Source organism: Magnolia sinica, chromosome 6 (assembly GCF_029962835.1).
Source record: "Magnolia sinica isolate HGM2019 chromosome 6, MsV1, whole genome shotgun sequence".
NCBI classification, from domain to species: Eukaryota; Viridiplantae; Streptophyta; class Magnoliopsida; order Magnoliales; family Magnoliaceae; genus Magnolia; species Magnolia sinica.
The window spans coordinates 11,662,542-11,676,221 of NC_080578.1; the positions used below are offsets into that span (position 1 = coordinate 11,662,542).

Here is a 13,680-nt window from a genome sequence, read left to right on the forward strand (position 1 = left end):
TAAAAAGAATAACAAGTCAAAAAGAATAAAGCTGAGCCCTCAGCGCGGCGATCGGTCCGATGAGGACCCGTTCATCAGCTGGAAGAAGAGAACTGGTCCTCCTCCTCAAGGCTCGCATCGCCAGGCTCCATGAAATCTGTATCACCTGCATCTATGAACGAGTCTGGTTGGTGTTTTAAAACACCGTCCCAGAGTGGGAGTGAGTGATCAACTCAGTGGGTGCTATTAACCTTAAGTTGCAACAAGCATCAATTATAATAAGAATTTAATGAAAAGCAATCAATCATAAACATCTATCTAGTCTTGTTAATGTGCATGGATGCAGAATGATATGATGTATGCCCTCACCACAACGCTCCCTCGTGCGACAACATCTAACAATCGCCAATGCAACACTCCCTCAGTGCGACCTCGACTGTCGAGTCGCCAACCTAGCTAATGCCATGCAATGATGATGTTAACCAGGTTTTTAGTTAAGTCTATTCATCCAGCAGATTTGGGAATCTGATACACCCCACGTATCAAATGCCCTGAACTAGTTGCGAGGCCAAGACCCCCCAATGCCCTTAACTAAATCAATCATCCAGCAGATTTAGTTAAGTCTATTCTTCCTCTCTCTTTCTCCTCCTTTCTCCTCTTTCTCTTCTCCCTTTTTCTTTCTTCTCTCCTTCCTTCTCTAGGGCAATTTCGTATGGGGAGAAGGGTGCCCTAAATGAGCCCCTTTTATAATGCCAGTTTTGGTTGAAATGGCCCCAAGTGTTGGGTTTTTACTATACTAGACCTATGAGAGGGTTTTTCTAAGCTCTAGGGCCCAATATGAGGTGTACAAGTCAATATACACCGTAGGATAGCTTGCTCTAATGATGATCTACGTATGGATATGATTGGCCCACCATTTGGATGCGCCGATCAACAGATATGATAAGAAGTCTGTTCAACGGTCACCGATAGTCGATCAGGGCCGCGGCTATACAGATATGAGCTGGGAAATATCCTTACTCCATGGGTAAAGTTTGGTCACAAACTGACGGTCCAAAATCCTCAACTTTGCATAAGAGTGGACGACTCAATTCACTTAAGTTCTAACTCCTTTCTTTAGGGTATTTGCACTTCTCATGCACTCGTCCTTTGGCTCAAGTTGACCGGTTCTGGACCGTACCCAGGTCCGATTCCCGCGATGGACGTCAAGCCCAATGAGACGGACATTATTCTATAGTTTTGGAACTAGTGGTCCACCAACGTGCGGTCTAGAGCTTGTTTAGATAACTAAGACAGTTTTGGTGGTCCTCTAGCCATGAAATTTATAAGATAGGTGTTCCATGGCCCGATGAAGGGCCATGTAAAATTTGGGGATGATCGGATATGGAGTTTGATCGCACGGGTCTGATTTGTGATCAACGGTCACCGTGCCACGATCGGGACCCAGATTTTTATGGGCGGGTGTAGAAAAATACATTAGACACTCATCATAAACTATGAAGAAATCTGATGGCTAAAATGTCTTACATTTCAGTTTTATTTACACGTGCCAGATTCCAATTTTGGCATTGGTGGGGCGCATCTGGCTTGTGACTGTGTACACTTCTGGGTGTCCATTGGGTCCGTGGTCCGTGATGTTCCCCAAGCCCAGTGAGATCTATGCTCCCCTCAATTTTTATAATTTTCTGACCTTCCCATGTCGCGGTATAGCCCGCACGGGCTGCTGCCAAGTGTAAATGGCCATTTAGCTTGACGGCCCGCACTTGGCCCAATCACAACCCGACTGATCTACTCTAATGGGCTAATCCTAACTTAATTTAATTATGGCACCAAACCATGAGTAGTTTAAACAAACAGTCCTGCGACAAATCCTACGAGGACGCCTCAGTACACTGTTCTGGTTGGACGGGACGTTACATGATTAACCGGACTTATGCGGTTCTTTACTGGTACACCCTGTGTAAACTGACATTTAGTGCTAATGGTCATTAAGTAATATTTAGGTTAATTAAATAAAATAAAAAATAAAAATAAAAATTGATGGATTTTTTTGGAAATCCAAAACAGTGAAAATCAAGGATGTTACATTGTGCGTTGTGAAGATTTGTACATTTTCGGTTTGACCAAAATGTGCAATCGGGTTGGTTCACTTCGACGGAAGATTATATCCGGTCCAACCGAATGGGTTACTCCGATTTGCGCAAATCAAAGTATTTAAGTCCGATCGCAATTAAGGCTTGTAATTAATGAGTATTTTCTCTCTTAGGACAATGGTTTGCGAGGTAAGAGAGTTCTAAACATTTATAAGGGCTTGGGAATATATTTTCTCAAAGGATCAAGATTTTCTAAGTGCGCATCGCAAAGAGAGATCCGGATTTCGTCTGTAGTCAAAGAAGGTGAGTGGTGTAATATTTAAAGCTTTGATTATAATAGATTTTTGTCGCTTTATGCCGTAATTTTTTCCCATGAGAATTTTTCACATAAAATATCTTTGGTTTGTGGTTGTTTGCTTTATTGTTTAATTATTCAGATTTATTTATTTGTAATATATTTATTGAACATGCTTCAGCAAAGCACACAAATTAACGGTGGTATTAAATCTAAAATTCTAATATCTAGGGTTGATCTAAATTTATAAAATTTAAACACGCCAAATGGTTACTTATTACATAGAATTAATTCAAGTCCCGTGAAGAGAATCCAAAGTGGACATGCAAAATCTGTTAAGAATGCTAAGCGAATGCAAGCCCTGTTGTCCCACGATACCTTTACAACTTGGTTGAGAGTGCAATTTTTCTTGAAAATGCCAAAATGCCTAAAGATGAACGGTCGAAAGTCAAGAGTCGTATTCTGCATCATGCAAGTTGGCATTTAACATGTTTTTTGAAGGAAATCATTATCCATATTTTTTTGAGTGAAACCTTAGGAATGGAAATCCAATCCCACAATGTACTCTTTTCTTTCTTTTTCTTCTTTTTTTTAACAAACAACCACAGAATTTCCTCGAAAATCAAATTCATTTGTCGAATATTCTCTGAATCCAAGCACCACTGACTAGAGAGAAGTTTAACCAGCTCTCGAAGACCGTGCCAGGCCACTCTACTTTTTAACTGGAGAAATGCTCACATAACGACAATGTACATATACATTAGCATACAACATTATGATCTATTGATGCCTCACTTCGTTGGAACAACCGAACAGTGAAAAAAGAGTCAAGACTCCATGAAAGTCACCCTCAGCAAAATTTAGAATAGCACATTTCATCAGGTGGGAAACAGATACACCGAGCCTAACCATTCGATAGAGTAGCCCGATTTTGAGGGTGTATAATCATCGTGGTGGGTAGGGTAAACATGTTGGTCGAGTTGGATGTCATACACACCACACGGCCCCAAAATGCCCAACAACATTGCCACTTAAGAAAAATAGAATTAGGACAATTTGGACATGCATCCTCCAACCATTCAGTCAGAATATCCATTCCGTAAATTCAGAACATAGTCTTTCCACAAGGATTTCTTGTATACCTTTAGCTAGGGGGGCTCAACGGAGCTTGGGGATGGAAGGTTGCTACTCAATTAAAACCTTCATCCTGATATATGGTAGACATCTAGGGCAGTTTGAACCATAGATCGGGTGGACCACCATGTCAATGCATAAATGAATTTATGGAAATGGCCCCTCCAAGTTGGCCCACCATTTGTCCTTTTTCCTCTTCAGCTGGTGTACCTGTGGCGCACCAACAATGACCCATCAGATAAGTGGTTCAAATCATGGCCACAAATTGGATGCACGGCAAAGACACCGTTCTTTACACTTAATGCACATACTAATGATCTAAACAGTTCGTTGATAGCCCATGCTACAGATTGTAGATGACAGGGAAAGCTTCCAGACAGTAATATTAGAACCCTTCAATCAATGGCCTGTTATTTCACAGATAAGGAGCAATGCATGAATAGAACCAATACAAAAAAGGCCTTGGAATCTTAAACATGATCCAATCCCAAAATACAGGCTACTATAGTGGACCACATTCAAATGTAGTATGAATGTTGTGTCCTCCTAAACACCCGCCTTAATCATACAAGTGTGGTGAACCTGATGAATGAATTGGCTTGATTTATGCGCAAGGGTACGTCCACAGTTGGACTAGCCTAATGATTTGCCTAGATATCATGTGTGCTGCAGTTCACCTCATCAATCTGTTGCGCAAATTGGCACATCATTTCTCTAAAGGAATATTACTAACAAGTTTTAGGGAGGTTACAAAGTTTCCACATGAGATGAATCCATCCCCACAAGAACTTCATCTTCAAACAGATATCTCTGCATTTGACTGATGAAAGCAGCAACCAGAAGTTACCAAAATGGATTTTAAAAAAAGTTACCATGCACCAAATACAACAGCTAGCTATAAACAGTCAAACCCGAGGGGCTGCCATTTGCTGCTTCTTGACTCTCTCTCCAGGCTTCACCATGCTGGAGAAGTGAGGAAAAAGAGAAAAACACCAACAGTGAGAAACAAATCCAATCTAAGTCCAATAAAAATGCCTTTCCACCAATCAACTAATTAAATTAAGGACGTGTGTGGATGCACTATTCAAATGAATTGCAATAATCAGTTGTGTAAAGTGGAAATGACCAAATTCAAGTAATCTTCTTCAGTATTTATTCGCGTTGAGGCAAGTGGGTAACTACAATTTGGTCATTTCCTCACTGTTGAAGTAACCACATGGCATCCGACTGCAGCATAGAGGGAGGCGCTAAACTTGCTGCATGCCTTTCCACACTTTCTGTGAGGTAGGCATGCAGCAAAAGGCTCATACCAAAAACTTAAGACATGTTTTGGGCACCACACATCAAGGTATGACACGCGACAATGACAATTTCAAAGCGCAATCCTTATCAATAATCTCACCAATAAATAGATCCATCATTGCCACTCTCTTAATGATAGAGCTTGTACAACCAAAAGCAAAATGGATGGGTACATTTATCAGTCTGATGAAAACAGTGGTTACCATTTGAAGAGGCAGTATTACTGAATCAGTTGACCTGGCATGTGTCCCCATCTCCCAAAGTGGAATTGCAAAACACCAAGTCATTTGGAGTTTACTCCACAAATTGACAAGCCCCACACAAAAAAAATTTTAAAAAAAAGTTCTAACCAACCATGATTTTCAGGGCTTACATGTACATAGGAAAGCATGGGGTTGCACAATACATACTGTGCAAATTGTTTTATGATCCAGAAGCATGTAGTAATAAACATGCATACAGTTATAGATTTTTCACCTGATGTCATGTGGGGTTATTATAATCCACTGGGACCCTTGTCCCACCGCAAAATCAACAAGGGTATCTAAACTGATTTTCCGGCTAACGGCATCCTGAAAAAATAAATTTTAGATATCAAGAACTGCTCTTCTTCTTTGCATCATTCTTCGATTAGTGTATTTTTTTCATAAATCATAATACAAAATCAAGCACAATCCCTTCAGCACCATACCATAAACACATCAAACTCGTCCATGGCTCGAAATGGCGACTCTGTCATTTCATGAAGAGCTAACGCAAAGCACAGAGTGGAGAAAGAACGCTCCCCGCCTGATAAATCGCATACCAACATCTGTTACTAAACCTGAGGTACATATCTATGATTGCAATAAAGAAGAAGACGAAGAAGAAGAAGTAAATTGTTGAATTAGACCAATTGACACATAAAACAAATAATATAACTGGGCAATAGAACTGCATGATGGTTTCTGATGGAAAAATAGAATAAAATAAAATTATAGCAGAAGGCAACCCAAGTTGTCTTATTTCTTCATCCAAAATCCACTGGAAAATGGTAAAATAATGGACAGTAACTGTTTTGATCCAGAGGACTTCTATGTATGTATGAAACTGCAAATAAATAAATAAAATAAAATAAAATAAAATAAAAAAGAGAGAGAAGGAAAGGAGAATGAGACAACCACATGATGAAAGAACTATGAACGTACAGAGGGACCTAGAACAATCTAGCTACAACTTTCAAACGATTCCAGAGATCAAGCAGGCAACCTGAAAGCCCTCTAGTATCTCGAACAGTGTCACTGGATGCATCTTGGGGCATCTTCACCTGTAAAGAGGAAAAAGTTCGTAACTGCGCCAGTAACAAGGGCTGCAAATGGTGCACAATTGACTTGAATTGCAAAACTTCAATAAAGTGGAAACTACAGCATTTTAATTACACCTTAGTATTCGCATTGAGGGATCAGTCCCAAATTTGTAATTATGAAATTTTCAAGTCTGACTTGAAAGGTGAGGGTAACTGAAATTTGGGACCTATTTCCTCATTTTCAATGCTACAAAATGCCTTATACAGTTCTGTGTCGTCCTCTTGATTCAACTGAATGTTGGCAAATTCAGTTCAGTTGCACACTCAAACGCAGTCTAAAAACACTGAACTAAAATTGTAAATGACTGAACTCAAGAAGAAAAAGGAAAAGGACATGGCCGTCTATATGCCTGCAAAACTGGTTCATTACCTCTATTGAGAGAGTCTTGTCTTCATAATTAACCTTAATGTTTCCACTGATCCCTTTCCTCCTTAAATGACCATTAAATCTAATAAATAAACACCACATGGTTTAGAAACATGTCAAACACCTAACATAGATGCAAAACAAGTCTGCATAGATATTGGAAACGCATCAAACAGCTCTTTTGCAACCAGAAGAAACAGACTGGCTATGCGCAGCTTTGAATGTAGTGGATAACTTGAAGGAAGAAACAGAACATACTGCCAAGTCAACTGGCGCTTCAAAAGAGATGCATTTCGTTGGAACTTGCTCCAGCGCAAATCGAGTGCTTTTTGGCACACCTACAATAGAAGCATATCTCAGTAATGGAGAGTCTCGTGAAAAGAAGATGAATTCAAAGGGAGGTTACACTGGCTAGCATACGCAGCAGACATGTCATACTAAGAACCGAAGAAATTCCTGGATCAGCTTCCTTTAATTAAAAGAACATCAAATTGAGATAACAGAACTATAAGAGACCAAGCTTAAGTTGTCATCAAGTAGTTGGGTTCACGGAGTTTCATGGTTTTCCTGTTAGAACAAAAGCCAAGGAAGCAAAAACGGCACTGATTGGAATTAAGAAACACAAATTCAGGCTGTTCACAGATGAAACCCACGCACGAAGGATGCTCCATTATAAAAGGTTGCCATTTATGACACCCATCACTTGTGTTAGGCACATCAATGCAAGTACTAAAAAGAGTGGTCAAGTTATCTTTTTATCTAGTACTTCAACAGTACCTATATGAGCAAAGACTAGGGCATGAGATGAATGTATCAGAAGATCAGTTTGGTCTCATGCCAGGGAGGTCTACCCTTGAAGCTATTTTCCTACTTAGACAATTGATGGAGAAATATATGGAGAGGAGGAAAGATCTCCACATGATTTTTGCCAGCCTAGACAAAGATTGCAATAGGGTTCCTAGAGAGGGCGTTGGGAAAGAAAGGAGTGTCAAGAGGATATATTGGCATGATTAACGATATGTATGAGGAAGCGGTAGCAAATGTAAGGACCACTGGTGGACAGACCAGTGAGTACCCAATTACAGTAGGATTGAACTAGGGGTTAGCATTGAGCCCGTACCTTTGCACATTAGTTATGGATGAGCACATGAGGCATTTGCAGGAAGAGATCCCAAGGTGCATGTTGTTTGCAGATGAAAGTTTTGACTGACAAGACGAGGAAGGGCATAAACATAAAGTAAGACCTATGGAGAATCTAAAGGATTTAAAGTTAATCCGGACTAAGCAGAGTATATAGAACGCAATTTTCGTAACAACAAGAGTGGAAATGGGGAATTGGTTGAGATTGTTAAGAAGTTTCCCAAAATGACCACTTTTGAACTCGTGTCGATAATTCATGAGTGGAGAGCTTGAGAAGGATGTTGCCCATATAATTCGAGTGGGGTGGAAGAAATGGAGATGTGCGTTTAGAGTTTTATGTGATCATCGTGTACCACTCAAACTGAAGGGGAAATTTTATAGGAGTTCAATCGGAGTTCCCACCAGAGCTCCAGAGGTGAGAACTTTATCCGTTTTGAATAATTGGAAAATTTTCTCCATCAACGGTAAGTTGATATCTATGACCTTACCGCAACAAGCTGCACCCTCAATGAGGATGGGAGTATGTCCAAGCATGAATTGCGACTATAGATTCTGATCCATGAGCCCTAGCTGAGCGAGGGCACCCAGGGGCACCATTCATGATTCAAGTTCAACAGATTCGAAACCCAAGGTCTGTTTTAAGGATGTGTCACTTGAGACGCCCCTGGACATCTGATTTCAACTTTAGTGACAGAATATTGAAGGTGATATTTTCATAACTTTGGTCGCTGCCCTACTTTATTAGAGGGATTTCAGTAACTCTGCTGGCAAAAGCCTAGTAGGGATGAAACTGGCCATAGTTAAGACTACACCATTACCCAACTCCTGCATTTTACGCTGGTAGATAAGATTAGGAACAACTTTTGGATACCCAGCTGACATTCTGTTACACAGCAGAGCATGGGGTGGCATGGATTGCCAGAGAACTATCGCACCCGGCATCAAAGCAGGAGGCGCCTGAGAGGAGTTCACAGGCCCTGAGGTATATCATCTTGAGTTCCAACCTCTCTTGCAGCAGAGATCTCAATCACCGTTCCTTCAACCCGACAATTGAAAGCTTTAATCACGGCCATAGCTTCAACTTACATAGGGAAATTTGACAAATCTGAATCCTTTATTGCGCCTTGTTATCTTGTCCTTAGGGGTGGAAATGTCATAAACATGTCCAAAACCTTCAACTGGCGCACCTCAGCCAGAGAGATGGAGAACTGGGTATTCCGAACAAGCAGAGAAATTAACCAGTACTGCTCGCCCTCTCTCTTCCGGGACTTCACCAAAATCCAATCGCTCATTGTTTCTTCAGTCTTCATCAACATTTAGGGGTTTTTGTTGGAGACCACATGGGGTTTGAAGAAGAGTGTTTTAGCAATATTTTAAATCTGTGATCATCATACATGGTGTTCACCTCTCTACCACCACGCACGCCTCTTTACCATTGATTGTTATTATTATTTTTTCTATCATTATTAGGCCCACTGTTCTCCTAGGTTCCAAATATCTGATACAGTATAGGCATATAGCTGATACTCGATGGAGTGAAGTGGCCATATAATAATAATAATAACAATAATAATAATCAGCGGCTGTACAAAAGCCACTTTTCCTTCTTTCTTTCTTTTTTTTAAATTTCTCCACTTTTGCTTATTTTCGTCATTGAAAGAATATAGGAGACTAGAAAGTCGCTTCCAGCTCAAGATAGACCCTTTTTTGGACAAAAAATACAAGTTGTGACTCGATGAAGTGAAGTGGGATGGCTAATATCATCAGATATAACATCATATCAACTTATAAGAATTACTAAAAGTTAATATTTTTACTCCCAAATTTCTAAACTCCAAATTTGATGTTCCAAAAAAAAAAAAAAGAACCTTAATCTTCAATTAGTCAGCCCCCCTAGAGCATCCATATACGGTTCACAAAGTAATTATACTTTGTGAAACGAATTTGTATTTGTGAACCTTTCTATCACGTGAAAATGCTGATTGCTAGATCATATCATTAATCATGATAGTAGTAGCCTACCAGGTAATAAGGACTCTCTAGTCCGTGTTTTGGAATATCCATATCATCTTGGCCAATACTACTGTATCTGTATCAGCCCTAATACAATATGCCATATGGATTTGTATCACCCTGTCCCTTAAAAAAAAACAAAAAGAAAAAAAAGGCATGCGTCGACCAATACATGCCATGTTGATGGCTCGATATGACCGAGACTGGTCAATATGACCATAGAGGCCCAAATTTGATTTCTTTTCTTTTAAAATTCTTATTTTTCCTCTTCCTTTATTTTTTATTTCAACCATGGATGAAGCTTAGAAAGTCATTTTAGACTAGATCTAGGCCTACTTTGGAGATCAAAACAAAATATTATAAGAAAAAAAAAACTGTCAAAAAATTCAGACCTTCTTTTTTCTGTTTTTTTTTTTCCTTCTCTTTTTTGTTTTTTTTTTTTTCCTTCTCTTTTAGACATTTTTGCTTCTTGAGACTTTCTAACTCATCTTTTACTAGGTTTGTGCAATTTTTGAAGATTAAAATACAAGACTTGAGCCATGTTCAAAGAATCAAAGAATCGAAGAACCGGGGCTGAAGTTGGGGGAAAAATAGGTTAAAAAATCTTTTCTTTTCTTTCTGCAAATGTGGCTGTCTATTTATTCACCTGACCCAACTATGAAATGATTTTGTACTGTTCCAAGAATCAAAACAAGATTTTCTACCGACCGGGTAAGGGTGAACTATTCTCTAAGTTCTCCATTGATACGACATGCCATTTTTTTTTTTTTTCATTTATTCCTTTTTTTCCCTCCTACAAATGTATTGACTTTACATTATATTACCAAAATGACCAAATCTTGCTAGATTTGTGTTCGATTGGGCCATGTTTGTATAAGTTTTCATTTTTTTAGTATTCTTGCATATTTTTATATAATTGTCAGCAATTTTTTATTTTCTATAATATGTAAGGTGTAGATTGTTCAAATTACATGTATGGAGTTTAGATCTACACATGCATGCGCCAAATCAGTGTTTTTCATCTGTTTTTTTTTTCCCCCTATTTTTTAGTATTAATTTATAATTTTGGGTCATTTTGTGATAAAAAGTGACTCTTTCTTTCTTCAAAATTCTTGAGGGCAATAATGTCAAATGCTTAGTGATATGCATTTGTAGGATGAATCCCACAGCTTGCATGAATTTTGGCCTGTTTTGGGGGCAGTTAAGTGGGTCCCAAATCGACCCAACATTATTCATTTGAATTTAGTTTTAATTGTTTCCCTAAAGTTTATTGAGGGATATGGTGTCAACTAGTCAGGGATATGCATTAAGTGTGATGAGTTCCACATATTGCATTAATTTTGAGCTATTTTGGGAGCATTCGCTTAATTTTTAAATTTTTAAATCGGCTTGACACTGTCCAAATTTAATTTTTAATTTTTTTCTCAAAATTATATTGAATCATTTATATTATATATTTAGAACATTAATTAGAGGAGTTTTGAAGTCAACCTATGCCTTTCATGTTAATAATATGAATATCAACAGTAGCTCGAAGCAACATTCTTACCAAAGAATGGCCCGTTACACCATTATAAACATGTTCAAAATCAGAATCCTTTCATTTTTCTAGTATTATTCACATTTTTCTTCAATTTTTTTTCTGTTACAGAGCCATTATGTAATGGTCCAACAGCAGGTCCTTATGCCAATCGATACCATTATTGAATACCTTTATCTATACTCCATAGTTTATCAATAAAGTGACAGATTATAGTTGATATATCATATGTCATATCAATTTGTAAGACTTACTAAAACTTTAGAGGTCAAAGACTTACCTCTTAACTTCCAATCATTGTGTCGTAATGGTAATGGTGACCATAACAGCCACCACCATTACCATTACGATATGGGCCGTAACGGAAACTCTATTTTTTTTGGTTTTAAAAAAAAAAAATCTGTATCGGCGCCATAACAGACCGTTATGGAGCCGTAACGTCCAATATGGGTCATTTTTTTCTGTAACAGCCGTTACAACCCCTTAACGCATAATGGTTGGCACCGTTACCCTTATGTGACAGTCGAAATGGCCCCGTAATGCCACACCTTGCTTGCAATACATCAGCTCCACGGACAACATTTGTGCCATCTTTGGTCTGATACACCATTGAAACATTTCTCAAATACAAAATTGACAGTTTCTAGAGTTTCCCATTTTTCTAGGAAATTTTCAAAAAAATTTAGGTGGAAATTTGACTGATACAGAACCTATACACCTACAGGCATTCATGGTGGTCGAGCCCCCGATAGTTTCTTGTCCATGGTCAGTGTTCATGGGCAAGGAGAAGGGGCAAGACATGGGTGGTGTTCTGGCCACCAAAACCTTGTGTAAGGGGGAGTTCGGTGGCCACTGGAGATCCTGACTCCATCCTCACAACCGGTCTGCCTTGAGATTCAATGAAGGGCTTAAATGGCACAGAAAATGAAGCATATGGTCAGGATGATCGTCTAAACATGTGCAACGGGCACACAACCGTTGGTACTCATGTCTATCAGGTGGCGGGCTAGAGAGGGACACAAGCGATAGCAAGACCGGATATGCCGTAGGGACGAGGTGGTAAGCTTATGAGGACGGCTCCAATCCAGTAGCTAGTGGGCAAGGCTAGGGGGAATGGCAAAACTGGCCTATAGGTGGCGGTAGAGGGTAGCGACCCTCGGGCACTTGGCAATGTAGGGTACAACCATCACAGGAGTCGGTGAGCAACAAGTGAGTTGTCATCATAAAGAGCATTAAACCGTCAAGGAGGTGACAAGTGCCCCTCAATTTAAAGAGGTTTCATATGAATTGCCTAATCCCTCAATAGACCAAATTTGTTTGTACTGCCTAATCCCTCACTTAGCAATGTAGGGTAGAGCCATCACAGGAGTCAGTGAGCAACAAGTGAGTTGTCATCATAAAGAGCATTAAACCGTTAAGGAGGTGACAAGTGCCCCTCAATTTAAAGAGGTTTCATATGAATTGCCTAATCCCTCACTAGACCGAATTTGTTTGTACTGCCTAATCCCTCACTTAGCAATGTAGGGTACAGCCATCACAGGAGTCGGTGAGCAACAAGTGAGTTGTCATCATAAAGAGCATTAAACCGTCAAGGAGGTGACAAGTGCCCCTCAATTTAAAGAGGTTTCATATGAACTGCCTAATCCCTGACTAGACCAAATTTGTTTGTACATGAATCATGCGTTGCACATAGATGTGAAGCTACCAATAGCCATCAATCAAGTGTGGCCTCAGGGTTCAGCTCTACAGCAAACTAGTTGGTCAACAGGTGTCCTACTTTGGGTGACAGCCTCCAACCCGACCCATTCCAACCCTATCCGTTCTTTTGGACTCCAACATTTAGATACAATCTGAAAGATGAAGAAATCGTGATGTTGTCTAGCCTATCGGTAGGCTTGAAAATATATTCATGACTCAAGTGGGGGAGGATCACAAAATTGGGAATTCAAAGCGGATGGGAAGTTGTTGGTTCACTCAATTTTTGTGATCTAGTCTGCGCAAGGAGTCAAATGTGACTGGAATGCTGTGGTTTGGTCTGGGGCTCCCCTTGAAAGTGAATGCATTTACGTGGCTAGCCTACCAAAATAAGGTTTTCAAAGTGAATTACATGCAAAGGAGAGGAATTATGCTACCAAAAAATGTATATAGTATTGCGTATTGGAGGATCCTCTTCCTGCATTTTATTTTTGCATTAATTGTTTGGTCAAGCATCATTTGCAAATTTGGGATCCAGTGGTGTCATTCTAGAAATCTGTGGGACAGTTATTAGTCGGGTGGCAGTGCTGAGCTTGGGGTCCAAGAGAGAACATTATTTTCTCTCTCGTTGTAAAGGCCGCTCAGTGGGACATCTGACTAGAGCAGAATGTATGGATATTTTTAAGCAAGGAGCAATCTGTTTCGGCCATTTGTGTGAAGATTTTGACACAACGATCCAATTGGGGTCCAGGATAACCAGCTAAATAGTATCCCTAT

At 39.6% G+C, this 13,680-nt stretch overlaps 1 protein-coding gene across 1 annotated transcript in view; it reads right to left on the bottom strand.

Annotated features, from left to right (window-relative positions):
* Nucleotides 1-4,210: 4,210 nt before the first annotated feature.
* LOC131248275 (structural maintenance of chromosomes protein 6B) overlaps nt 4,211-13,680 on the bottom strand; it is a 50,704-nt gene continuing 41,234 nt past the window's right edge. The window contains exons 24-29 of the mRNA XM_058248481.1: nt 6,774-6,853; nt 6,519-6,597; nt 6,052-6,109; nt 5,495-5,592; nt 5,281-5,375; nt 4,211-4,464 (exon numbers count right to left, since the gene is read on the bottom strand). Of these exons, the coding sequence (XP_058104464.1) occupies nt 4,407-4,464; nt 5,281-5,375; nt 5,495-5,592; nt 6,052-6,109; nt 6,519-6,597; nt 6,774-6,853 (468 nt within the window). The 3' untranslated portion in view covers nt 4,211-4,406. The remainder of the gene's footprint in view (nt 4,465-5,280; nt 5,376-5,494; nt 5,593-6,051; nt 6,110-6,518; nt 6,598-6,773; nt 6,854-13,680) is intronic.